This window comes from Prionailurus viverrinus, chromosome C1 (genome assembly GCF_022837055.1).
Source record: "Prionailurus viverrinus isolate Anna chromosome C1, UM_Priviv_1.0, whole genome shotgun sequence".
Lineage (NCBI taxonomy): Eukaryota > Metazoa > Chordata > Mammalia > Carnivora > Felidae > Prionailurus > Prionailurus viverrinus.
In genome coordinates, this window is record NC_062568.1 from 185,503,848 (window position 1) to 185,531,212 (window position 27,365).

Genomic DNA, 27,365 nt, shown 5'->3' on the forward strand with positions numbered 1-27,365 from the left:
TTGTTTCAGACTCAGAGAAATAAAGACTCAATCATCCTACCCAAAGAGTATTCACTTAGTACCAAGTTGTTTTTACCAAGTAAGCTACACCACAGGTGGGAACCCACCTTCCTCCTGCCTGGCCACCTCTTCTCTGGCTTCTCCTCAAGGCACAGTGATAGATGGGCACTTCCTGACAACTTGAGGTGCCAAGAACAGAGGGAGGGCTTCTTGGTTGAAACAAGGGCATCTACAGATGTTTCCATATTTCGGCGGTAGAAACAGCAACTGCTGGGTTTTACTTTACCCTCAGGGCAAGAGGCATTCCCATCTGCTATTAACTAAATGTTTGTGTCCCCCTAAAATTCATCCATTGAAGCTGTAATTTCCAACGTGATGGTGTTTGGAGGTGGGGCCTGTGGGAGGTAATTAGCTGTCTGCAGGCTGGGGAGAGAGTTCTAGGAATACGACTCTGCTGACACTCTGACTTTGGACTTCCCAGCCTCCAGAACTGTGAGAAATGTTTGCTGTTTAAGGCACCCGGTCCATGGTATTTTTTTTTTTTTTTTACAACAGGCTGAGCTAAAATACCATTTCTCTATCCCTTCACTCAGTGAATACTTATTGACTCCTTACTGTGTATCAAGTGCTATTCAAAGTCTTGGAATTACAGTAGTGAACAAACCTACAAAGTCCCTGCTCTCGAGAAAATTACATTCTAGTTTTAGGGAAGCTCTGATAGACCTGTAAATATCATAATTTCAGCTAGTGATAAATGTCATGAAACAAGTAACACAGAATAACTGCAGAAGGGAGGGAGGCAGCTGATTTGGAAAGATCAGACAGGAAAGTTTTCTCTCAGTAGAAAGGATTGCCAGATAAAATCCCAGATGCCCAGTTAAATTAGAATTTCAGATAGACAATGAATTTATTTTTTTTAGTGAAAGCATGTCCCAAATATTGCATGGCACATACACTAGGAATTACTGTTTATCTGAAATCCTAATTTAACTGGGTATCCTGTATTTTTATGTGCGGAAATCTTGCAAGCTTACCAGTAGGTGATATCTGAGCTAAGAACGGAATGACCTGAAGGAACTAGCTGTTCAAAGTTTCCAGGAAAGAGTGATTCAGGCGGAGGGATCCAGAGTGAATGTCAGAATAACCACTGGGAGGGAGGTACAAGTGAGGCTAGATAAATAGGCGGGGGCCAGATCCTGCAGAATTCTGTAGGGATGGCAAGGAGTCTTGAATTTCTTTCTCTCTGTAAGTGTGATGCGCTATTGGAATTTTAAGAAGGGCGACAAAGTCTGACTGCTATTTGGTCAGCCACCTTTGGAAGGGTTAGAGGGCAACCTCAGAAGATAATTGAACTTAAGCTTGTGCCATTGGCCTGGGAAGCGAGGGTACCTAGGAGGCCGCCAGGGAGGAGCAGCTTGGCGGTTGCTAGGGAGCGAGAGGGGCGGGGCTCTACGCACCGCGAAGGCTAAGCGGCCGGGACGGGGGCGGAGCCAGGGGAGCGGCGGCGCGCGCCGTGCGTTCGCAGGAAGTCGTGCCGGGAAAGCGAAGGGCGCGAGCGGAAGTGACGTCGCCCGTGCCCACGTGGTCCAGCGTGGTTCCCGCGGGTCGTTTCGGCCGGACCTGGAAAGTTACGAGCTCGTTTACTCGACAGAGGCCGGACCTAGCGCTCCGGTGCCGGTCCCGTCGGCAAGATGGTGAAGCCCAAGTACAAAGGACGGAGCACCATCAACCCCTCCAAGGCCAGCACAAACCCTGGTACGGGCGGCGGGGCTCGCGGAGGGTGGAGCTTGGAGGAAGCTTGGTAGGGAGGGCTCCGAGGGGATCGAGGGGGAGGAGGGATACCCGGGTGGCAAATAACTTGGAGTGGCCTCGAGCCGAGTGGCTATTGGGTACGAGAAGGCAGAAGGTGGTTTTTTCATTCGCAGGCACTGAGGAGGGCTGACATCTTGCACGCCTCTCAGGGCCAGGTGCCACGCACCAGTTTCTAAAGTCGGGGAAAGTGAACCCTTGGGCCTGACAGCCATGGGGCATCTCCAGTTGTGAAATGCAGAGACTGGGAAGCTCTGAGTTGGAGAGGGAAGTTATCTCGACCTCCTCTTGTGTTCCTAGGTGGATCAGCCTCTCTCCCAATATATATGTTTCAGACTTGTATGATTAGGAGTTAATTGGATAGTCAGATTAAAAGTGGTGTAGGCCGACCCAGCTGGCATTTTACACTTGACCACACTTGCCTGCCACTCTAGCTTTGACCATTTAAATGAGAAAGGGATTGTACATTTGGCTGTTGGAGTCATCCTGCCTGGTAAAGCGCACGGAAACACTGCAGGTGGACGGATAATGATCATTTCAATAAAGATGTTTTTGGAGATGTTTGTGCGCTTTGCTGAGCTTCCACTTGCGGGATGAACAAGATAATCTTTGGGGGAGTCTCTTCCATTGGAGAGAGACAGAGCATGAGCAGAGGAGGGGTAGAGAGAGAGAGGGAGACACAGAATCCAAGGCAGGCTCCCCAGGCTCCGAGCTGTCAACACAGAGCCAGAGACGGGGCTCGAACTCACCAGCTGTGAGATCATGACCTGAGCCGAACTCGGACACCCAACCGACTGAGCCACCCAGGTGCCCGTAATAATCCTTTTTTGAAAATGTGGCCTAAAGTTTTTGATGACTTCAGTTGATGTTGAATGCTTTCCCTGGATTGCTGATAAATTATGCAATTTCTGTACCCTGGGATCTCAGAATGTCAGACCCAAAAAGGCCCTTAGGGGTTACAATGTTGTAGGTGAGGAGCCAGGGCCAAAATTGGGGAAGTGGCTCATCACGGTTGGCAAAGTTGGTGAGTAGAGCCGTCAGCACTGGGATTTCAGCCTGTTTTCTACTGCATCGCTTCAGGAGTAGGCAGGTGACTTGAAGACATCCCCAACGGGAAGAGCTAGGCCAGTATTAACATGCTTATTTGTCCTCTCTCTCAGATGTAAGGCAAGATTTGCTACCTATGTTGCTGTTGATGAAACTAAACTCAAACATTAGGAAATTAAGAAACTGGTACATAAGGAATACTTAGGTATCAAAATATGTAGTCTCCGTGGTGCCTTGCATACAGCAGGCACTCCGTATTGGTTCCACAGAGGTAGAGAGCACAGACAGTGGTCGAATGCTTTTGTTTAAATTCTGGCTCTGCCGTTTAGTAGCTGTGTGATCTTCGGCAAGGCGTCTGGCCACCTGTGCCTCAGTTTCTCAGCTTGCAGAATGAGGATAACGTGTCTCTCCTGATAGGGTTATTGCATGGATTACATGAGATGATGCCTGCACTGTGGATCACACAGTGCCATGATTAATGCTCACAATTATTAACGCTTATCAAACGCAGTCATATTGAGGGTCAGAGGTTAGGTCACCTTTGTCATACCATGTAGCTTCCGGTGATCATAATTTTGTCGGGACGACGTAGGGGAGAGTAGATATTTTGCAGTGAGGCAGGGCAGCAGCTTGCCTACTTTGAGCTAGTTGGTATGTTTGAGGCAATGAGCATATTGAAACTTGGTTATCAAATAGCTTGCGGTCGACTTCTGTCTTTCCTAGATCGAGTACAGGGAGCAGGAGGCCAGAACATGAGGGACCGGGCCACAATCCGGCGCCTGAATATGTACAGGCAGAAGGAACGCAGGTGAGCATTGCACACTGCCATGCCCCCTTTCCCTTCGTGCCCTGGACTTGTAGCTGAGACCTCATAACCTATGACCTTCCCACACCCGCTTTCCCCAAATACCAGTAGTGTATTTTCAGATGTCATCTTATATGGGTGTTGTTATGATAAACTGTAAGGTTCCGGTTAAAGGCGTGGGTAGTGGGTGGTGAAACAGTGATTGTGTCACAAGACTGTAGGACAAATCGAGGTTTTATTCCTCACAGCCTCGCCCTCCACGAATGGCACATGAAATCTCAAGTTACATATCCCTCAGCTAGAAATCTGGTTTTCTTTCACAAAGCATATAGGACTGTAGTTATGAAAGCAGCCAGAAAACTTGTTTTTTAATGCGAAACTTTAGATCACAACATTGTGGCACTTGGAAACTCATCACAACTGGGAGTTCTGCTGAGGCAGCCTCTACCACAGGGACTTGCTGACCATGGCATTTTGCTAGCTGGTCTTAATTTGTTTGGTAATTAGATTCTTCATCCATTCTGAAAGATGTGTTTAAAGCACAAATGTCAATGAACTTAATCTTCCTTAGTCACCTACTCTGCTGTTTGTTTTAAAATTTTGAGTTCCAGCATAAATCACCCTCTACTTAAAACTCGTTTAAACCGGCCTTCAAATAATTACCGCAGAAACTCAAGTATGTGGCGGTTTTTTTTTTTCCTTTTTAAAAAAAAGCAAACAAACAGTAAACAGATTTTCAGACATCAGCGTTATTTGTTATTCATCCAGCAGAAATCATTACGTGCTCTGTTGCAAGAGGTTTAAATGGCTTTTGGACAATCTGTTTCAAATGTAGAAGTACTTTTTGTTTACTGAAATCTGTATTTCATGATCATTTAAAACCAGAAAAAGAAAAAAAGGTCCTTTTGATGGAAAGGGTATTCTGTAAACCAAGCTTTTCTGTTGCCTTTCTTCTGTCATCAACCAAAATCTGTTATTTCCTCCATTTAGGAACAGTCGTGGTAAAGTGATTAAGCCTCTGCAATATCAGTCAACCGTGGCTTCTGGCACGGTGGCAAGAGTGGAGCCAAATATTAAATGGTTTGGTGAGTACTGTCACTGTCCCCTGTCACTTTGTTCTACCGAATGTGCGCTGTATGGAAAAAAGTAGGCCTAAAAGGGGTCTAAAAGGCAGAAGCTTTTGGGCGAGTAGTACTGTCGGGGGTTATAGGAGAAAGGGATGAGAAGTACCCGTAGTGGGAAAAGTGCTAAGAAAAGTAGTGGTGGCGGTGTTGGATTCCAGAAACAAGTTCTTCTTTTTTTTCCTTTTTTTTTTTTTTTTTTTTTTTTGAGAGAGAGAAAGCTCCAGTGGGGGAGGGCCAGAGAGAGAGAGAGGGAGAGAGAATCCCAAGCAGGCTCCGCCCTGCTAGCACAGAGCCCACTGTGGGGCTTGAACCCACGAACCACGAGATCATGACCTGAGCTGAAGTCAGACGCTTCACCGGCCTAGCCACCCAGGCGGCCCCTCAACAAGTTCTTTGTGTAAAGAGCTCATTGTTCATTGTAAGTGAACCCTCTTAAACAGATAAGTCCGTCCTTGGTGACCTGCTTTCACAGAACCTGAGAGCTGTCATCTCGTCCTTTCCGGTGGCCTGGAGGGTGCCTTGCAGGTAACGCCTGTGCCTTTAACTCGAAGCACAAGTGCATTGGCTGGAAGCTCCTTTGAAACAGTTCTTCATGGGCACCTACACTGGCCGTGCAAGGGTCTCTTGTTGGCCTTTTCCCAGGAGCAAAGAGAGCGGAGTCAGGGCTTCTTGCTTTGGAAAGTCGGCCTCCAGTTGAGGCCGGGCTTTCTCTCAGTCCCTGCTAGGTGCGTGGGCACGTCAGGTCACACCCCATGGTTTGCTTGGTGTTTGATCTCTGTGCGTGGAGGCAGGTGACAACTACCTTTGAGTGTCTCTCACATCTTTTGAGGGGATACCCTCTAGGAAGCGGCAACACGGGAAGGTGTCCAAGAAAACGTTTTAGAGAGGTGTTTTAGCCTCTCTGGAGACTGTGACTCTAGGTCCAGACCATCTGGGTGTGAATCCTAATTCTGCCATTTCTGTGACCGTGGGCAAGTTATTAGGCTTCTCTGTTGGTTGACTTCCTTGTCTCTAAAATGGGGATAAAAATAGTCCCTATTTTCCTAGGGCTGCAGTGGGGATTAGGTGGGGGAAGACGTGGGCAGTGTAGCAGCCAGTGGCCCCTTGGCCCTCACCATCTTGAGTTCTGTATTTGTGCTGCCCATGCTGTTTTGTTGAATATGTGTTTCAGGCTCCCTCACTTACAAGGAGTTCCCCAGCTAGTGTTATGTAGCTTTATTTTGTTCCCTTGCATGGATTTATTGGTGAACTCAATAGTCCCTTCAAACCCTCATAACCCTAAAGGCAGTAATTGTGACTCAGGTTCTGTGCTTCAAGATTCCCTTTGTATATGAGTACTTCAGCTGTGATTGGCTCCAGATTTCTTTGCCAGATCTCGCAGGAAGTATAGGATAGTTGTCAAATCTCAGTTCCATTCAGTGATGTTGATTTTTCAGTTTCATCCAGTCAGGAAACTGGGCTTGGAAAACTCTTGAAACCCTTTGTGTGTGTGGTTGGTGGATTAGTTCATAGTGTATGAGTGCAGGAGAGGCAGTTTTTTTGTTTTATTCCCCCCCCCCCCCCTTTAAATTTCAAAATGGCTACATGGGACAGATGTATTGGATGTTTGGGCAAGCCAGGGTAACAGAGTCTTTCTTGCCTTTCCCTGTGTCTTTGGGAAGAAGGATGCAGAATCAAAAAGGAGTTGTTTATAAATGACAACATTCTTCCATAAAACAGGAAACACACGTGTGATTAAACAGTCGTCGTTACAAAAATTTCAAGAGGAAATGGGCACAGTTATGAAGGATCCATACAAAGTTGTCATGAAGCAAAGCAAGCTACCCATGTCTCTTCTCCACGATCGGATCCAGCCTCACGTAAGTTGGAGGATATCCCTGGCAATGGAATTTCGTGGGCACACTCCACACCGATCCAGCTCTAACATGTTTGTCTTTTGTGTTTTTCCATAGGGAAGAGTGGCTTTAATGCAGTACTGATGAACTTTCTGAGACTTCTCCTTTCATCTGTGTTAGGGCCTTACCCTAGTATGAATTGCGTTGTGTCAGGAGGGCGCATTACCTAGTGGATCAGAGCGCAGGCTTGGGAGTCAGGTCCCACTTAGCCTTTGCTCTCCCCCTTCCTAGAGCCTTAGGTATCTCCATGGGCTTTCACTTCCCGGCCATAAAGTCAAGAAAACCGACTTCCTTGGGTGACCAGATGAAGCATTTGGCATACAGTGAGGTCATAGCCCACTGCCGTTAATTAGAGCTGACTAGATCATGGCTATTACTAATACTAGTTGTATTTTGGGTTTTTTGGGGTAGGCAAACTGGTTTAAGTGGTAACTCCTTCAGACTTCGGGGAAATGTAGAGTTAGGACTGGGTTGGTAGGAGGGAGGCCTTTGGTGCTATGTACTTTGGGCTTCTGTGAGACCCTTGGAATTCTTTCTAGTGAAGGAAAGGGTGCTGGGCAGATTGGTTCTTAACCACTGTGGTTGAAGGACAGTGAGGACTGAATCCTGCTTGAGTGGAACGAGTTTCACACGGAACCAAAGAAATGGCCTCATGTTTGCTCGCTTTTACTTGCATCGAATATTAATTCTCAGAAATGTAGCCAGTACGTAAGCCTCAGTTCAAATGTAAGGAGGGGAAGGAAACATTGACATGCATGCATGGATTAAACAGTTCAAAGCAAATTGTTTACTCGCAGAACAAAATAAAAACCAAGGCCTGGTTATTGCCTCAGGTTTTGTCAATTATGCTTTGTTTTATGACGGACTAGAAGAATGGCACCTATTAGTGGAATGACTGTTTTCTTTCAGGGAAACACATGAGTGTAATTCACGAACCACAGACAAGTTGCTCATTTCCCTTGTTCTCTTGGTCTGTTCTCCCTAAAGCCATCTTTTCACAAACTATTGAATCTTGTTTACGAGGAGAACAGAGAGGGCTTATTATGGATTTATTGCTTTGTTGCTCATTCTAGTTGTTCAGTGCTTCTAAAACTCCGTGCCAAGTATCTGATCTATAGAGTGAAGGATGGACAGCTGCACCAGTCAGCTGGTATTTTGATGCAGATAATACTCAAGAGTACGGGATGCCTTTACTGCTTTGGCCTTGAAAAACCTTCCCTGTTTTATTTTAGTGTGGTATCTACTGCTCCTTATAAAGTTTAATCCTAGATCCCTGCACAGGGGAGTCCAGTCAGATATGCTTTAACTTTTACACTGTCGTCAGCTACATGTGCGTTATAATTACTATAATTCTGTAGCAGTCCAGCAAAAATACTGTCACTTATTTGTGTGCTTTGTTAAATACTGCTATAGCTGCGTGATGCTCGTTAACGTATGGACTCACACACACACACACACATCTGTGTGTGTACTGTACTTGATAGGTTATTTATGAGCTTTCCGAGAATAACTTTGGTCACAGTTTTCCCGCTGACATCAGTACCTGGTTCCCCTGTAAAACCGAACTAAGAGAGGGGTTAGAGAATCTAAAAAAAATGACAACAGCTTAAGGATCTTTAGGAATTGGAGGGGGCGATCAAGGTCAGAAGCCATAGGGGCCGGTCCATCATCCGTGTTTAGTGGCTGGTGCTCACAGAGGAGCTTTGTACTGAGGGGCAGAGGGTGATTTTTTTTTTTGAGGCTATACTCTGCCGTCTGTTAACGTTCTGTTACGTGTTAGATCCTAACTCAGACTTCGACTTTTATCCTGCTTCAAAAATTCCTATGCCCGTAACTCCTTTACAGGCACATCAAGTTCTAGTTAGTATCAGGTTCCTTTTATCACATCTAAACTATTACTTTGGACTTCTGCTAGATGTTTTTCATCTGAAGGCTTTCCATGTGCATTTAATAAAAACGTTACCTAAATTAGGAAAAATGTTATCTGAAACTAAAATGCATCTTACAAAACAAGCAATTCCTTTTGGCCATGAAAGAAGTGAACTTCCAAGAAAAAGTTGGCATTTACAGTTGGTTTAAAAAAGAACACAAATTTGAGTATAATTGTCCTTGACAAAATCTGTGAATTTGGCGAATTTTATGCACTTGTTTGAAAACTCAAAAAAGAAAAGAAAAGATAAGTTAATTTTTATCATTGTGGCCGTAATTACATATGACTAAAGTTTATGATAAATGAAATAAAGCAGAGTTTTTGGCAAGTCTTACACAACTATTCATATTTGCTTTGACTCTTTGTATTACTTTTGTATTTCTCCAAGGAGGCTTATAGAACTTTAGGATTGGGGAACAAGTGCTTTTGCTATTTAAGCATTTCAAATTTGAAACCAGGCTGCATCCCTGTTGTAGTTTTTGGTATGGGTTGAGCTTTGAAAAAACAAAAGCGGGAAGCCTTTCCTGGGTAGGTTTTAAACTGTCTGTTTTTGCTCAGTGCTTTCCTTAGCTTTACGTGAAACTCTGTTTTCTCTTTAGAACTCCAAGGTGCACATTCTTGACACCGAAAGCTTTGAAACTACATTCGGCCCTAAGTCACAGAGGAAGCGACCAAACTTATTTGCGAGTGATATGCAGTCTCTTCTAGAAAATGCAGAAATGTCCAGCGAGAGCTACGACCAGGGCAAGGATCGTGACCTGGTCACCGAAGACCCTGGGGTGAGGTACGGTTTGGGTGTCATCTGCTCTCATCATTTGCTCTTGTGCAACAAAACTTTTTTTTGACTTTATTTGGAGACAGAAGATGCGCCAGGGGAGGGGCAGAGAGAGGGAGGGAGGGAGAGAATCCCTAGCAGGCTCCGCGTTGTCAGCGCAGAGGCGGACTAGGGCTCCAACTCACAAACTGAGATATGGCCTGAGCCAAAATCAAGAGTTGGACACTCAACAGACCACCCAGGTGCCCTGCAACAAAATATTTTTGTACCTTTATTTTACCTATATGAAGCTTGGTGCTTACCTTCTAGATAGTGATCTTCTTCCCTTACGCTAGAAAAATTTGTGACGTTGGGGCCAGATGGAAAATAATTTCTGAGGTGGCTTGTTTTCTCTGGGTCTCTTTTTTTCATGATTGTTTTTTTCTTCATAATAATAGCAGTAGATTCTGTCGTAGACAATTTAGAATATATAGTTAAATTAGAAATGCAACAAAAACTAAGAACTCCTAGTCCCACCGACCATGTTATTAAATTGTTAAAATCATCAATGTCAGGGCTTCCTTAATCAGAGACTCTGGACCACTGGGGGTTCATGGATGGTCTTTGAATTTCCTGTGACCTTCTGAAGATAATGTGGGAAATGTATGTACATGTGTAGAGGTGGCAGTGTTTTGTCATTTTTATGTTTGCTGCGGAGGGGGAGGAGAAGGATTGATACCTTTTGTCATATCATATTCTCATAGAGTTCATGCCCAAAAAGTATCAAGAATTAGTCACTGTTAGATGTATTATTTTGGATCTTTTTTACACTCAGTTTTCATTTATAATACCTTAAGAGTGTTGTTGTTTTTTTTTAATTTTTAATGTTTATTTTTGCGGGGGGAGACAGAGTGTGAGCGGGGGAGGGGCAGAGAGAGAGAGGAAGACACAGATCTGAAGCGGGCTCCAGGCTCAGAGCCGTCGACACAGAGCCCAACTTGGGGCTCGAACGCATGGACCGTGAGATCATGACCTGAGCCGACGTTGGGCACTTAACTGACTGAGCCACCCAGGCACCCCCTTAAGAGTGTATTTTAACTTACCCCCCCCCCTTTTTTTCCTTAATGTTTAAATGTTTTTTTACTTCTGAGAGAGAGACGGAGTGCAAGCAGGGGAGGGGCAGAGAGAGAGGGAGACACAGAATCTGAAGCAGGCTCCAGGCTCTGAGCTGTCAGCACAGAGCCCGACACGAGGCTCGAACTCACGAACGGTGGGATCATGATCCGAGCCAAAGTCAGACACTCAACTGACTGAGCCACCCAGGTGCCCTGAACTTACTTTTTATTTTAATATATTTTTCTAAATTATTAAGAATAAATTTCCATTAAAAAAATAGATTTCCATGGTAGTACTCATCGACAGTCCCGCTGTGGGACATTTATGCCGTTTGTAGTTTTGCCCTGTGGTAAATAAGGCTAGGGTAAAGCATCCGTGTGACTAAATCTTTCTCCTTAATTATTCCCCTAAGATACATTCTTATGGGGGAAATGGCTGTGTCAGAGAGCATGCGTGTTTTTTTTTTTTTTTTTTAATTTTTTTTTAACGTTTATTTATTTTTGAGACAGAGAGAGACAGAGCATGAACAGGGGAGGGGCAGAGAGAGAGGGAGACACAGAATCTGAAACAGGCTCCAGGCTCTGAGCGGTCAGCACAGAGCCCGACGCGGGGCTCGAACTCCCGGACCGTGAGATCATGACCTGAGCCGAAGTCGGACGCTTAACCGACCAAGCCACCCAGGCGCCCCAGCATGCGTGTTTTTGACAGACAGCTGCCCGGTGCCCTCCAGAAAGCGTTGCCGTGTCCCCTCTTCACCGCTCGTGAGTGTCCCAGATGCCTCAGCAAAGAGGTGCTGTTGCTCACCTGCACTAGGGCTGCCCCAGTGCTGTCGGCGGCCTGTTTTCTAACTGTGCGTCTCCTGGAGAGTAAGTCAGGCCATCTGAGGCCAAGCAAAAGCGGTAGCAAGTTCATTTCTTCTTAGACGTATTTGGAGGGCGCCTAGGTGGCTCCTTAGGTTAAGCATCCAACTTTGGCTCAGGTCGTGATCTCCCGGTTCGTGAGTTCGAGCTCCACGTCGGGCTCTGTGCTGACAGCTCAGCGCCTGGAGCCTGCTTCGGATTCTGTGTCTCCCCCCTCCCCCTGCCCTCCCCCACTGGTGCTGTCTCTCTCTCAAAAATAAACAAACATTAAATTAAAAATAAGTATTTGGACTTTGTGTGCCTCTGCTGATGTGAATTTTTCCCCCTCCCAAAGGTGCAGTATATAATGGGGGGGGGGGGGGGAGAGAAGAAAACTGGTTTTGTTTCCAAGACACTGGGTAAATATCTGTGAGGTTAGTGGATAAACAGATTCTCAGCCTTATCAGAAAAATTTCACTTCATATGGGAGTGTAGATTATGGTTCAGGTCTTGCCAAATCCTTTTCATAATCTTCTATGACATGTTGCCTAATTACAGTTGCCTTTTAAAATATTTGTTTTAATTTTTCCATATTTTTTATGTATGATGTATGGTTTAAAATTTTTTAATTGATATACCATTCTCTTTAAAAAAAATTTTTTAATGTTTATTTTTGAGAGAGCATGAGAGGGAGAGGGGCAGAGAGAGGGAGACATAAAATCTGAAGCAGGCTCCAGGCTCGGAGCTGTCAGCACAGAGAGCCTGACGCGGGGCTCGAACTCATGAGTGGTGAGATCATGACCTGAGCTGAAATCAGATGCTCAACTGACTGAGCCACCCAGGCGCCCCATAAATTTTTAAATGTTTTAAATTTATTTATCATGGTAAGTGTACTCTTTAATCCCCTTCACCTATTTTTCCCATCCCCCGCCCCCCCACCTCCCCTTTGGGTAACCATCGGTTCTCTTTAGTTAAAAGTCTGTTGGTTGGTTTGTTTCTCTCTCTTTTTTTTTTTTTTTTTTTTTTTGCTAGTTTGTTTTGTTTCTTAAATTCCACATATGAGTGAGATCACATGGTATTTGTCTTTCTCTGACCAACTCATTTCACTTAGCATTACACTCTCTAGCTCCATTTTTAATTTTTTGAGGAAACTCCATACTGTTTTTTTGGTTTTACGTTTATTTTGAGAGCAAAGAGAGCGCAGTTATGGGAGGGCAGAGAGAGCGGGAAAGCGAGAGAATCCCAAGCAGACTCTGCATTGTTGGTACGGAGACTGACCAGGGCTCAGACTCACGAACCATGAGAACGTGACCTGAGCTGAAATCAGTCAGATGCTTAACCGACTGAGCCACCCGGGCGCCCCCTCCATAGTGTTTTCCAAGTGGCTGCACCAGTTTGCATTCCCTCCAGCAGTACGTGAAGGTTCCTTTTTATCCGCATCCCTGCCAACACCCGTTATTTCTTGAGTCACTTTATTTTAAATTTTACATTTTTTACTGTGGTAAACTGGACATACAATTTTATCTTTTCAGGCATCTTTAAGCCTGCAAGTCAGTGGCATTAAGTACGTTCACGTGGTTATGCAGCCGTCCCTGCTCCGGGTCTACTGCCAGAATCCTTTACATTATCCCAAACTGAAAGTCTTTCCCCATTAAACAGTAACGTCCCCTCCCCTGCTCTCCCCAGTGCTTGGTGGCCACCATTCTACCTCTGTCTCTTAGGAGTCTGACTACCCTTGTGAGAGGTACTTGATAGTAAGTGCAGTCCTACAGTGTGTGTCCTTTCGTGTCTGGCTTGTTTCATTACCAGAATGTCTCCAGGGTCATTCATGTTGTAGCCTGTGTTAGTACTTTATTCTTTTTCGTTCCTGAATAATACTCCATTATGTTTGCAACACATTTTTAAGTCCATTCATCCATCGATGGACATTTGGATTGGATATAGTCACTTTTTAAATTAAATTTGCTCTTGGTCCGTCTCCAAGTAGTTTTAGTGCCCTTTTCCCGTGGCACATGGCCGGCTCTTCCCTAAACATCCTCTTCCCCTTTGTAGGGCTTCACTTGCTCACTTTGAGTGTTTTCTTACTTAGAAACGAAGCCCAAGAAGAGATCTATAAAAAGGGACAGTCCAAGAGAATATGGGGTGAGCTCTATAAGGTAAGACTTGCAGTTCTTTCTCGTTGAGCGTTCCCCTTGGCTTTCGTGATTTTCTATGAGAGAAGTAATCTTGACGTATCGAAGATCTGTCAAATAAAGCCCAGACTCCGCTGCCCATTCTGTCCTCATTCCCTCACAAAAACGGAATAGGTGTGCCCACGTATGTACTGCCATTGTTCTCGATAACTGCATTTGATTTCTTTTTATTGCTCACGTAATAGTAACAGCTGCCATACACAGACCTTACATTTATCGTATGTGGTGGAGCCGTGTGGGGATTTTTAAGTTTCGTAGTCCAGCCGTCTCGTTTACAGGCGAGAACACAGGTCTAGAAAGATTGAATTCCTCACCCAACTCACTCAGCTGGTTAGTGGGAGATTCTGTGTCCTGATTCCTGGTCCAGCACTCTTCAGCTGGCTGAGTTTTATGTCCACATGCTAGAGATCAACCTTGGTGACAGAGGCTTTCAAGCACAGTCCCATAATCCAACAGTAACATAACCGGAAAGCAGCACCCTGAAGGCAAACTAAATTTTTTAGGTTTTTGTACAATACACAAAAGCTGTGGCAGCAGAAACTTTTAGAAATCTAAGAAGTGAATGGTTCCATTCAATAATCGATAGTAGTCACGAAGTAAGGTGGGTTTCACCTAAGTCAGTTTTCCTGTTTGAAATTCAACAAGTTTCTGACACTCACAGGATGGAGAAAGTTTTGAATTCTGATCACTGGGCATCAGGATTGGCTACTCCTGTTTTGAAGTCCTCACTATTGCTTTCTTTTCCCTGGGTTCCCTTAGATGTCATCCCTCTCCCATTTCTCATTTCACTAAAGCAAATCACTTTTGCCTCTTTGAATTGCAGGTGATAGATTCCTCAGATGTTGTAGTTCAAGTTCTTGATGCCAGAGATCCGATGGGTACCCGTTCCCCTCACATTGAGACTTACTTGAAGAAGGAAAAACCCTGGAAGCACCTTATTTTTGTTCTTAACAAATGTGACCTTGTTCCAACCTGGGCAACAGTAAGTACGGCTGCTTATCCACTGCCAGACTGCCAGGCCGCTCAGCTCCTCGTAGGCTGTGTTCTCTGTAGATGAGTCAGTTTCACGGTTTTTAGGATTTGAGACAGTAAAGTATCACACTTCTCACATAGTAGCCACGGAAGTGTTTTCACTGAAAACAGAAGCAAAATGTGCTTCACTGACAGGGGGCAGAGTTATCTCTTATCCCCTGATGGTTGGTGAAGGCACAATTGCCAGTATCCCCTGGACGGATGATGAGGCCCCTTTGCGTGGAGACAGCTGCCACAGCCGCTGGCCTGTCCCATATTATGTCACATCAATTGCATTTAGTCGCAACGAAGGCATTTTTGTAATTGTTCTGTCCGTGTTCGTAGACAAAAGACAAAGTGTTAAGTTTCATTTAAAAAAAAACAAAACAAAAAACATTTGAGGCACCTGGGTGGCTCTGTCGGTTAAGCCTTCGATTTCGGCTCAGGTCATGATCTGGTGGTTCGCGAGTTCCAGTCCCGCATCGGGCTCTGTGCTGACAGCTCAGAGCCTGGAACCTGCTTCTGATTCCATGTCTCCCTCTCTCGCTCAGCCCCTCCTCTGCTCACACTCTGTCTCTAATATAAACATTAAAAAAAAAAACCACACATTTTAAAGAATTACAGCTACCATTTCCTAGGATAGCTGTGTATTTGAAATGCAGTCTGTTACTCCAGCTCCGACTCTTCCTGTATTGTGAATAAACAGGTTACAACTCACCAGCATCTTCTCTCCCCACTTTAGAAACGTTGGGTTGCTGTCCTCTCCCAGGATTATCCGACACTTGCCTTCCATGCAAGTCTTACCAACCCCTTCGGCAAAGGAGCATTCATTCAGCTTCTCCGGCAGTTTGGAAAGGTACTGGGACCTGACCCATCTCCGGGAACATGCAGCTGCGGGGCTGTTAAAGCATTTGTCTTGCCAGCATGTGGCAGAGGGGTACCCACCTCACCTCCCCCATCATGCCCATGAGAAGTGTGTGTTCCTAGACGTATGTGTTCCTAATGTGTGTGTTCCAACGTAAAAATTCCTAGAGCCTCGGGGTTATAAGGGATTTTGGAAAATGTTTTCTGGCTCAACCATCGCCCCTATCTTTGACCGGCATTGCCTCCCTTTCTGCCGTGTCCCTGGCACCTGACGGTCCGTCTTCTGCTTGAGAACAGACCCCCTCCCCATGCTGTGTTCCCCATCCTGGGTTTGTGAGCCTACCATGCCACCTCTGCCCTCAGGCCTGTGCAGTTTCTGTCCCCTCTGCCTGCGGGGCATCCTGCCCGTCCCTGCTCCCGTGTCGTTCTCTGGGAAGCCCCGCAGCCAGGTCGCCCTAGTAGGTATTCTCAAAGCTTCACGTTCTGTACCTTCAATTTGGTGTTTGTGTGTTTAGTTCATTCTGTCTTGGCTTCTGACAAAGTACATGTGTCCTTTGTCCCACCCTTCCCTGCTTCCCAGGAGTGAACATGTCCGGCCCGTGACTGTTAGTTACCTTTAGTATTTTCCTCTATATTTTTTATACATGCTTATTGTGATTCTATTTCTCATCTCCTCCTGCCCTTCCACCTGCCGTTTTAGATATTTATATGTTAAGTCTCTGCTGTGGAAAATGAGGACTCAGTTTCTTATGGCTGTTCTGTCCCCACACGTACTCCCCTCTCTCCATTCTCCCTGCATCGCTCTACATCATCTGGCCAGATTGTTCTTTCCTTCAGCGTTTACGTGGTCATGACTGTACGATATCAGTTGCCACTGATCCACACAGCACTCTGAATGTAATTCCTCTCTGATGCAACCTTCTGTGTTCTCTGGCGTTAATTAGCTCTGTGTCATTTGTCACTAATGCGTCACCAGATCCTCTGCTAGAGTGGGAACTTGGAGAGTGTTCGGCCCCTCCCTTCCCATCGGGACCGGCTACGGAACCTTCTTCCTGGAGTTCCCTTTCACTGCCACCCTGAGCATTTCGTTGGGATCAAGGGATCCCACACAGGATCTTTGTTCTTGGTTTTTCGTCTTTCCTGGTTTACTCTTTCCTTTAAATAGAACATATTTTCCAAAAGCTTCCGGAGGAGTGCTTAAGAAGGAACATTTTTTGAGACCTTGCATTTCAGAAATACCTTTATTCTGTCCTCACACTGTTTCTCCTCAGAATGCCGAGGGCACCAGCGCATCGTCTTCTGGTGGCTTCTGTTGTGCTGTTTCTGTTGTGCTGTTGAGTAATGGGACCATTCCAACTCTTGGTCCTTTGTGGCTGGGAGCTCTTAAAAAAGAAACTCCTGTTTTAAAATTGCACATTGATGTGTTTTAAGGTGGGTCTTTTACTGTTCAGTGAGTTAGGCATTGGATGGGACTTTGCCTGATGTTGTCCGGTATTATTTCTTGGAAATTCTCCCGCCCTCTACCCCATCAGCTCTTCTCTGGTTCAGGAATTGGGTGTGCTCTCTTGGTTTAATTCTTGAATCTTCTTTTCTTTATTTCAGTGCCTTTGTGATGTTTTGCTCTATTTTATGGGAAGTTTCTCTGACTTGATTATCTAGCTGTTCTATCGCAAAATTTATTTTGCCTGTCACTTTTAAGAATTGCCCTGCCCCATTTTTGTTTCACAGATGAACTGTTTTCTGTTTCTGAGAATGGTAACGATGGTGGTATTTTGAAATTTTCCTCTCTCCCTATATTAACTCTGTTTCCTGCCAGTTTGTGTTTTTCTGTCTGTAGTACTAGAGTCACACTTCAAATGTCTAGTTATTTTCGCCTGTTTTCATATCTAAGGGTGAACCACTGAAGAAAAGTCTCGTAGGGGTTCCTGGATGGTTCAGTTAGTTAGTATCTGACTCTTGATCTCGGCTCAAGTCATGATCTCACGGTTCGTGCAGTCTAGCCCTGTGTCGGACTCTGTGCTGACAGCGCAGAGCCTGCTTGGGATTCTCTTCCTTTCCATCTGCCCCTCCCCTGCTTGCTCGCCTGCTCTCTCTCGCTCTCAAAAAAAAAAAAACCAAAAAAAAAACAACCAGTAGAAGTTTTATGCGGGGGGTAGACTATTGAATACTGGACTTCCCTGTCAGGTGACTAGGTTAAAAGCCAATATTTTGTCGGAGGGCACTCTAGATGTCAGTGTAAGTTTCCCCGTAAAGGAATCTTCCAGTCTCCAGCCCGGGGATGTATATAATCCCTTGGCTGCAGGGTTCGGGAGCTCAGTGGGAGTAGGGACCTGGGGGTCTCGTCAATATTTAGACTTTCATGGGGTGCCTTGGTGACTCAGTCAGTTGAGTGTCGACTTCAGCTCAATTTGTGATCTCTCAGTTTGTGGGTTTGAGCCCCAAGCTTGTGCTGTCAGCACAGAGCCCGCTTCAGAGTCTCTGTTCCCCCCTCTCTCTGTGCCCCTCCCTCGCTCATGTTGTCTCTCCCAAAAATAAATATTAAAAACATATATTTATTTATTTAGACTTTCATTTAATCACATTGGGATCACTTGCCTTCAGCTACTGTTATCCACAAGTCCAGGTTCCCTTTTAGGTCTAAGAATGCAATGTTTTCAGAGATGTAGGATTTCCAAAAAATCAGTATCTGGTAAGGTTCTGGGGCAGAGAACCTACGTGCCCCTGGTGGGGGAGGCCGGGGTGGGGTGGTGTCACTGCTCTGCAGACTTCTCAGTAGTCTTGATTTCAGACCCCCTCAGTGGTAGCTGTCCTGCCCATTCCCCATTTTGTGATTCTTTGGCAATATTTTTGCTGGGTTGTAAATTTTCCTAACTTTGTCACTTAGCTTTCATCTTTGTAGTGAGCCAGGTTGGGTACTACTTAGCTGGTAGGGATTTATTAACGTTGTAGGTTTTTATTTATTTACTTATTTATTTTTTTATTTTTTTTTAACGTTTATTCATTTTTGAGAGATAGAGACAGGACGTGAGTGGGGAAGGGGCAGAGAGAGGGAGACAGAATCTGAAGCAGGCTCCAGGCTCTGAGCAGTCAGCACAGAGCCTGATGCGGGGCTTGAACTCACGAACTGCGAGATCACGACCTGAGCCGAAGTCGGACGCTCAACTGACTGAGCCACCCGGGTGCCCCTGTAGGTTTGTTTTTATTGTCTCATCTCCAGCTCATTCTTTTGTTTTATATGCCTGGTTCTGTAAGTTCCTGTATGTGCTCATTCCCACTGCTGTCATCCTAGTGGAGGTTGTGGCAGGAGCGAGGCCAGTGTGGACGTTGGGTCCGCCATCTTGAATTAGAAGTCCTCAACTAGCCTTAGGCAGTTGTTGAGTTCTGTCTGTCTCCTTGAGACTTTCACCCAGTGGTCTAACTTCTGAGGTTGGTTTTTTGTTTTGTTTTTTTTTTTAACTTCTGTCATTTATTTTTGGCAATGCAGATGCAAAATGTGCAGAGCAAAGGAGGGGTGGGTCATGGGATTGCCAGTTGGTGCCATCTGCCGAGGTTCTCTTCCCTTAAGATATTTTATCCGTGGATGATGTTCTAAATTGATGACTAACAAGTTCTTTCTTCCTTTGCTTCTCGACCTACATACTTTTAACCTTAAAACATTCAAGAACAATTGCACATGGACAACTTGAGGAAATGAGTCATGTCTGATTTATTAATAAGTGTATGTGTGCAGCCCACTCAGGCAATGTAGGTGGCATGTGTCTAGGTTTTAGATCAAGTTCTAGTAACCCTTCTGCCTTATTTTCTTTATATTAGCCAAGTAACACAACCTGTTTTTCACAAGGGATGTTCATGACCGTGTGTGTGTGTGTGTGTGGTGTGTATTCTCTTTTTGAACAGTTGCATACTGACAAGAAGCAGATCAGTGTCGGGTTCATTGGCTACCCAAATGTTGGCAAGAGCTCCGTGATAAACACATTGCGCTCCAAGAAAGTCTGCAGTGTGGCCCCCATTGCAGGCGAAACAAAGGTACGTCCGGCTTTAAGTGCCTTATTTACTTCTCCATATTGTATTTCCCTAGAGGGTGATTGTTTAGAGCATGGAGATTTCTACCTACTTCTCTTGAGTGAAGGCTACCAATGGGAGTTTGGTCTCCATATAATAGTTTGGAGTGTTACCAGAGTTGTCTCTGCCCATTTTGGTAAGACTGAGAGTAGTTTCTGGTTCGTATGGCACTGTGTGCCTTTGGCACGATGTGGGAAGTGCCGTTCACATTTAAGTCTCTTTTAAATGGTCACTCCAGCCTTTTTCTTTCATAAACAAAACTAACCCAAGAGTATTTGGTGCAAGCGTTATGAAAGAAAACTCAGGTGTTATGGTAGATTCTGGCAGTTGGGGGGACATACCCTGAGATACAGAGTGAGGATCAACGTGGTTCTCCCGAAAGGAGGAGGGGCCGGACAGTATTAGACTCCCAAGAGTACCTTGAAAAACCAGAGAAGGTTTACTGGATTATTACCATGCGATACCACACGGAGCTCCCGCCTCTGCCTTCATTTTAGACTCTTGGCTGGTGGAAGCTGTAGTCTGTACTTAGAGGAAGCACCTTGTGCGTGGCCCAAGTAGAGGAGACGCTTTATTGCTTCATCACTCAGCAGATTGCTTCTCTTTGAGCCCTGACCCCACCCCTTTCTAGCTTGGTGAGCATCAGAGATTTGTGAAATCGGGCTCTTAAGTTTTGACCCAGGGAAGTCTCTGGCTTTTTACTGACTTCAGGTCTGGCAGTATATCACCTTGATGCGTCGGATATTCCTTATCGACTGCCCGGGTGTGGTTTATCCCTCCGAAGACTCAGAGACAGACATTGTGCTAAAAGGAGTGGTGAGTATTTTGGTCCTGACGGGCTCTTTGTTTGCCTTTTGGGGGAAGCATTCTGTGGGGAACACTGGATACCTTCGCGTTTCACTCATTTGGAAGGCGGTTTGGGGTCAGCCTGTCTGACCAAACTTGAGGAACGTGATGCTCTGCAGGGCAGCCTCTCCATTCCGCTAAAGCCTGTTTGAGGAGTCAGTGGAGCCACGGGCATATCTGGTCAATGTCATCCCACAAAAGAGTTTGTAGTTTACACACAGGATCCAAAGGGAAGCAGGGCCTGTTTATGTTTAGTGATAATTCATCTTCGAGGGTTTATGGGTTGAGTCATTTTGGAACTCAGGCAGGCATTTCCTCACTTGTTTCTGAATATGACCAAAAACTTTAAATGGTTCCACTTGACCTTAACCAGTGCTGCTGGCTATACGTCCTGCGCGCATTCCTCCCCTCTTTGCTTAAACTATCGAATTCTCTTTGTGTCCTGGGATTGGCAGGCTTTTAACCATTTCTGTACGCGACTGGCATGAAACAGTCCAACTTTGAACTGCTTGCGGAAGGAACCACACAGTTAGTTTGTGGTGAGCTGGGATTACAGCTGAGTGCCGGGCTCCCTGGCTGGACGCTGTGTGGTGGTGTTCCTTTCCCCTGACCACGTCTGGCCACCTCGGAGACCGGCCCCTGCCAGGCTCCCCTTGCATCGTGGTGTTGAAATCTATTTTCAGATACTGTTACAGATGTGAACTTCACTGCTTCCATATAAAGCTCGTAAGCCAGAAATTTCCTCTGAACATCTAGGTTCAAGTTGAAAAAATTAAGACTCCCGAAGACCACATTGGTGCTGTACTTGAACGGGCAAAGCCAGAATATATCAGCAAGACATACAAGATTGATTCTTGGGAGAATGCTGAGGACTTTCTCGAGAAGCTAGCTTTCCGGACTGGGAAGTTACTGAAGGTGAGAGAGGGTTTGTGAGACTTGAGACCAGGGCAGGTCACACGGCAGACGTGTGTATGTGGCGAGGACCTTTTTTGTGGGTATGTGTGGTGGGAGCGGTCCGAAACTTGGCAGGCCGGTGGTGACGAGCACCTGGGGCGGCTGACGTGCCCCCACACTAGCAGGTGCTTTGGCCTGTGAATTTAATGGGGAGTCTTTCTGTGGCATTTCAGGGTGGAGAGCCAGACTTGCAGACTGTGGGTAAGATGGTTCTCAATGACTGGCAGAGGGGCCGGATTCCTTTCTTTGTCAAGCCGCCCAACGCAGAGCCCCCTGCAGCCTCCCAGGTAAGAACGGGGCAGACCTGCCTTTTGGAGAGCACACTTCCTGCCCTAGGCGTGGTGCCTTGATTGCCTCCCTTTGTGGAGCGCCTTTTTCCTGTGTGGTCTGTCCGTGCCAGTGTCTCCCCTTCCATAGAGCCGTGGCTATGACCTTGTGGGGGGTGGGGGTGGGGGTGGGGATGGCATTTGGAGACCAGGAAGCAGATGTGTGGTGGAAGTCCGAGGTTGAATACCAGCCTTTGGGGCCTCGAACAAAGAGGGCTGTAACTATAAGTGCTTTTCCAATACTGGGTCTGTCCTTATGCTTGAGGAACAGGAACATTTCCAAGATTGACTCAACATTTGTGAGGCCCAACAATATGCCAGGCCCAGGGAATATAGGAATAAATAACTTTTTTGTCCTCAAGAAGCTGGTAATTAGGGGGAAAAGGAGAGTGGTACAGTTTATAGTCCGGGAAAGAAGTCTTAGATTTGGGGCCTCTGGGCTGAATTGAGAAGCTTCCTTCCTGTTGGATTTCCCTCCCCCTGGCAGTGACCACCACAAGGCTCCAACCGTGGCCCTTTGCTTTTCTGTTTCTAGGCTCTTTTTCAGAGCTCTGCCGAGTCTTTTGAAGAGGGGGCTTTAAGTTTCACTTCCATGCTGATCTTTCGGGTTTGTGTAGCTTTGGTTCATTCCCTCTTACCTGAAATCCATTCTGTGTTTCAGTTATTAGCTAGAAACTTCCAGTTGAATACTTTCTCCAGCATTTCAGCATCACCATACCTGAAACTGGTGTTAACTTTCTTCCTCTCCCCCTAAAGCCACCAAACAGCCAAAAATACCCAGTTCCTGGTTCACTCATTGATTGGTTCATTCAGCAAAAGCGTCCTGAGGATCTCCCGTGTGCTGGGCACTGGCAGTATTGCAGTGAAACTAGAGGAGTCCCTGCCTATCGCACTTCTGTGTATACAGATGCCGGCAGAGGAGCTTGTGGTTTTTTCTGATACCAGATGCATTTCGTTTGTCCGCACCAATTCTGCAATGCTCTGACACCGCTGGGTGTCCAGTAATTCAGTTCTGGCACTATCTCCGAGAGTTAGCACAGGCCCACAGGTCTAGGGTCCGGCCCCACAGGATGGTCCACGCTTCAGAGGCCAGCTGCGGATGGGCTTCCCCAGCCACCCACACTTCTGTCCAGCCAGCTACAAATTCAGGGGTTCTCAGGTTTGGTAATGTGCTGAAACAACTCACAGAACTCAGAAAAGGGTTTGCTTACGATAGCCAGTTTATTGTAGAGGACACAGCTCAGGAACAGGCAAATGGAAGAGATGTGTAGGGCCAGGAGTGGGGTTGTGGGTGGCATGGAGTTCCTGTGGCCTTTCTGGGCATGGTGCCCTCCCAGCATATCAATCCATTCAGCCCAGAAGCTCCCCAGACCCCATCCTTCAGGGTGTTTTGTGGAGGTTCTATTACGTAGGCCTGATTTTTTTTTTTTTTAAATGTTTTATTTTTGAGACAGAGCATGAGCAGGAGAGGGGCAGAGAGAGAGGGAGACACAGTATCCGAAGCAGGCTCCAGACTCCGAGCTCTCGGCACAGAGCCCGATGTGGGGCTCGAACTCACAAGCTGTGAGATCGTGACCTGAGCCGAAGTCGGACGCTCAACTGACCGAACCACCCTGGCACCCCTACGTAGGCCTGATTAACTAAAGTATTTATTGGCCATCGGTGATCAAACTCCGTCTCTAGTCCTCTCATCAAGTGCTTGGTCCGTCTGGTGACCAGCCCCCATTCTGAAGCAAGGCCCCACCATGAGCATCTCATCAGATAAACTCTGGGGTGGTGGAGAGGGACTCGTTATGAATAACAAAAGACACCTTTCTGTACCCAGGAGATGCAGAGGGTTTTACAGTTCTGGTGCGAAGACCAAACATACGTTATTATGCTACAGGGACAGATAGTAAAGAGATAAATACGTTCCGTCGGGAGGTACCGGTGACTGTGACTAGGACAGGACCAGGGAAGTGGGTTTGGGAGATGGGAGAGTGTTCTTGTACGTGGGGTGGCTGGGGGTGGCCTCTGAGGAAGTGGCGTTTTGGTGGAGCCCTTAACGGTAGGAGGCAGGAGCCCTGCGGGTATCTTGAGGGGAGAGGGGTGCGGGCAGAGGCTGCCCCCCACCCGGAGCACCTGAGTGGGAGCAAGTGTGCTGCGGTCGCGGTGTGGAGAGATCGTGGGGCTGGACCCGGACCCACATGGGCGAGGGCAGGGCGACGTGGTGGGAAGCCGCTGGACGGTCGTGAGTTTGCCAGCTGCTGGACGTGAGGGAGGAAGAAGTCGGCAGGGTCTGCCGTGACCCTGTGTGCACACGGTGGGGCGATATTGGACTCTTCGTGTCTGGTCGTTGAGTGTGTCAGATCATTAGTTCCCCCAGTGTGCGATTTTCTTCTTTTATTCTTCTTGGTAGTGGCTGACACTCCTTCAGAACGCAAACGCTATACGCTTAGCTGAGGATAAAGGTATAAAAACGTACCTGCGAATTTTGTATGCAACTTCCTGAATTTTCTGAATTCCTGACTTATTTAGCGCTTTGTGTAGCCACCCTTGCCTTCGGAAAAATCACTAAAGTTCCAGGAGTCTCCGTCGCAAGGTTAAAACAGTGCTTACAAGCACAAAGCGCCAGGATAAAGCCTGGCACGAGCTTCTCCTTCACCTTTAATTACCTCAGACAGGCGTGTCCCCCGGCTCGGCCCCTCCCGGTCACACCTTTCCTCCCGGGGCCTGTCCCGGCGCCCCGAGCAGCGCTCTGCTTTCGCTCTCGGGCGGTTGTGTGCGCCCCTCTTGTGCGTGCTTACCTCAGCACCCCCATCCCTTGCCCTCCTCAGGTGGGGCGGAGGGAATCGCACACCGTGGGGAATGGCTGATAGTGTGACTGGTTAAACACCCACAGTTGGCTCTTCCTTGGGCCCCCCAGCCGAGTCCCTCTGATCCTTTAGTGCCGGCTTCTGGGCTTGACGCACCATGGCTCCCGGGAGATGAACGACACGACTCCAGTGTGAGGTTTTCAGTACTTTCCTTAGTCCCGGGGGGAGGACTCCCTCGTTTGAGAGCCAGGTGTGAGGCCAGAAATGGTTGGCATTTTCTGATCCCGTCTCTCTCCCCCACCTGCACCCCGTTGTTTGGCCTCAACAGCTCCCATCCTCCTTGTCGTTGGAAGTCCCCACAGAAACAAGCCAGAAGAACCCAGAAGAGGAAATCACGGCAGCTGTAGGCGAAGCATCGGAGCCCGTCACTGAGAAGGAAAAAGAGAACAGTCCCTGTGACGCGGACTCGGAAATGCAGCAGATCCTGGCACGAGTTCGGCAGAACTTTGGCAAAATCAATGTCGTGCCTCAGTTTTCGGGGGATGACCTGGTCCCTTTGGAGATGTCGGATATTGACGAAGAGCTTGAGAGCTTTTCCGAAGGGGAGGAGGAGGCACAGGAGCTACCAGGAGACGAAGAGGAGGAGTCTTGCCCGGAGTCCCAGGAAGAACACACGGAGAATGACACCAAGGCGGTTATTAAAGCCCTGGATGAGAAGATCGCTAAATATCAGAGATTTTTAAACAAAGCCAAAGCTAAGAAGTTTTCAGCAGTCAGGTAGCAGCCTCATCTCACCAATTGCGGTTTGCTCGTTCTTTTCTCACACACTTGCCATGCGTACTGGAGCCACGGCTCTATGGGGCGTGAAAGGGAGTTATTGCCATTTTTAAAAAGTGATCTGTAGGTTTTTAAGGTGCAGCTCCATGAAGTGTGAGAAGCTTTAGTTCAGGCTTCGGCAGAGGCCCAGCGGCTTTGGGCGGGCTGGGGGTGGCAACCGTGCGCAGAAGGTGGTCCGCCAGGTGGTCACAGCCCCCTGGTGGGCACGTGATTTGGGCAGTCGAGGGGGCTGGCGGGCAGCTTTGTTACCTGGCTTTTCTGTTTCAGAATATCCAAGGGACTAAGTGAGAAGGTTTTTGCAAAATCTGAAGAGCAAGGAGCAGCTGAAGAAGTGGAAGATACAGGTAAAATACTGCAACCACTGGCATGGGATTTGCGTCTTCAGAACTATGGGGAATCGAACTTTACTCTCTCTGTCCTCTCTCGTGCTCATCCACACAGATATTCATCGTAACTGGCACCATGTACTGTTTATGATACAGGTTGGATTATTCACTTTTTATTCTGCACATTTCTTGGGATTAATTCAGGAAGCTTCCTGTAAGAAGAGTACTTTAGTAACCTTATCTAGGGGTGGGTCAGCATATTTTCTGGGGGGAAGGAGGGTGGATCAGGTATTTATTCTTTACTCCGTTGGGACTCACAGCTTCTACATCAGGAGTGCGTTTCTTTGACATAAATGCCAATCCTGCCATGGCCCACCAGGACCCTCCTAGCCTGGCACCCTCCCGGCCTCACCCCACTTTGTTCTTTTTGTGTTTTTTTTCCAGAATAGTTTTTTTTTTTTCTTTTTCAATATTTATTTATTTTTGAGAGAGACAGAGACAGAATGCAAATGAGGGGCAGAGAGAGAGAGGGAGAGATACAGAATCCAAAGCAGGCTCCAGGCTCTGAGCCGTCAGCACAGAGCCCGATGCGGGGCTCGAACTCATGGGCCGCGAGATCATGACCTGAGCCGAAGTCGGACGCTCAACTGACTGAACCACCCAGGCACCCTGTCTCACCCCGCTTTGTGCTGTGCCCACCCACGCTCCATGCACACTGGTCTTCCAGCACGTCAAGCTCATTCCCACCCTAGGATTCACAGACACATTTTGAATAGAGAATTCCTGTTTGTTTTCTTTGCGCTCATGTATTGTTTCCAGCACCTACCAAAAAGGGAAGGAAGCGGAAGGCACAGAGGGAAGAGGACCGTTCAAATAAAACTCGCAGGATGCTTACATCTAAGGAAGTACGTGGTCTTGGTCTTGGTTTTGGTCTTAAACTTCACCCAGGTCTAGAAAGTAGAGAGGAGAAATCCATTTCCTAAGAGACGATGCTCTCTAAAAGTGATGGTCTGGAGTTGAATTCTAGGAACCCCAGTCCTAAGTGACCTAGTTGAGGTTAGTTAGGATCAAGAGTTGGCTCACTGGATGAAGGTCCTTGAGTTCATGTCTTACGCTTTAGGAGTTCTCATCGCTGCCCTCAAACATGTAGACTGTCCTCTAGAAAGTCCGCTGGTTTTATGTGGCCCCTTGGTTTTCTGTGATGAGCAGAGCCGTTCAGGCCGACAGATCCCTGCCCTCTGTGAAGTTCAGTGTAGTAACTGGCTCTTCAGAGCTGGAGTGGGCCTTCTTGGGAAGGGAAGAGCTTGTTCCTGGAACTGTTTACCCTTAGACCAGAGGGCCCCTGGTCGGGAGCACAGTAGGAAAGATTCCAGCACGGATGACCCGACGACAGTCTGTAGAGCTGTCGCGGGTTGCAGTGGGAGGGCACACTTGGGTCTGGGAGGGGAGCCCTCCCTTGTGAGCGCTGCTTCCACTGGTTGGGAGAGCAGCACAGGAATGGGGCACAGAGGAACAGAGGGGCCTGTTCTGTGACTTCCGCGATTGATCGGTTTGTCTTCTTTGCCATTTTTTTTTTTTTTTCTTACAGCGGAGGCGAGCAGCGAGGCAGCAGCAATCCAGGAAAGTTGGCGTCCGCTACTATGAAACACACAACGTGAAAAACAGGAACAGGAACAAAAAGAAGACCAATGACTCAGAGGGACAGAAACACAGACACAAAAAATTCAAACATAAGCAGTAACATTTTAAAAGTTTATTAAATTATACAGAAATAGGCAATTAGAAACTGTGTTCATTTTCTTCATGCCCGGTTGGCATTTCTAAGGCCATGAT

The 27,365-nt window shown here is 46.8% G+C and overlaps 1 protein-coding gene across 1 annotated transcript; it reads left to right on the forward strand.

Annotated features, from left to right (window-relative positions):
• Positions 1-1,560: 1,560 nt before the first annotated feature.
• Positions 1,561-27,318, forward strand: GNL2 (G protein nucleolar 2). The gene is made up of 16 exons (XM_047870315.1): positions 1,561-1,755; positions 3,580-3,664; positions 4,652-4,746; positions 6,505-6,644; positions 9,210-9,394; positions 13,409-13,475; positions 14,335-14,493; positions 15,265-15,378; positions 19,284-19,412; positions 20,160-20,264; positions 21,051-21,209; positions 21,422-21,535; positions 24,698-25,146; positions 25,474-25,550; positions 26,352-26,437; positions 27,121-27,318. The coding sequence occupies exons 1-16, from the start codon at positions 1,692-1,694 to the stop codon at positions 27,271-27,273; spliced, it is 2,181 nt and encodes a 726-aa protein (XP_047726271.1). The 5' UTR covers positions 1,561-1,691; the 3' UTR covers positions 27,274-27,318.
• Positions 27,319-27,365: the final 47 nt, after the last annotated feature.

Bases quoted from the DNA above. Each gene is read 5' to 3' on its own strand.
- GNL2 (XM_047870315.1), top strand. From the start codon at position 1,692: ATGGTGAAGCCCAAGTACAAAGGACGGAGCACCATCAACCCCTCCAAG. The intron at 25,147-25,473 runs GTAGCAGCCTCA...TTTCTGTTTCAG, and splicing joins AAGAAGTTTTCAGCAGTCAG to AATATCCAAGGGACTAAGTG. The intron at 25,551-26,351 runs GTAAAATACTGC...TATTGTTTCCAG, and splicing joins TGAAGAAGTGGAAGATACAG to CACCTACCAAAAAGGGAAGG.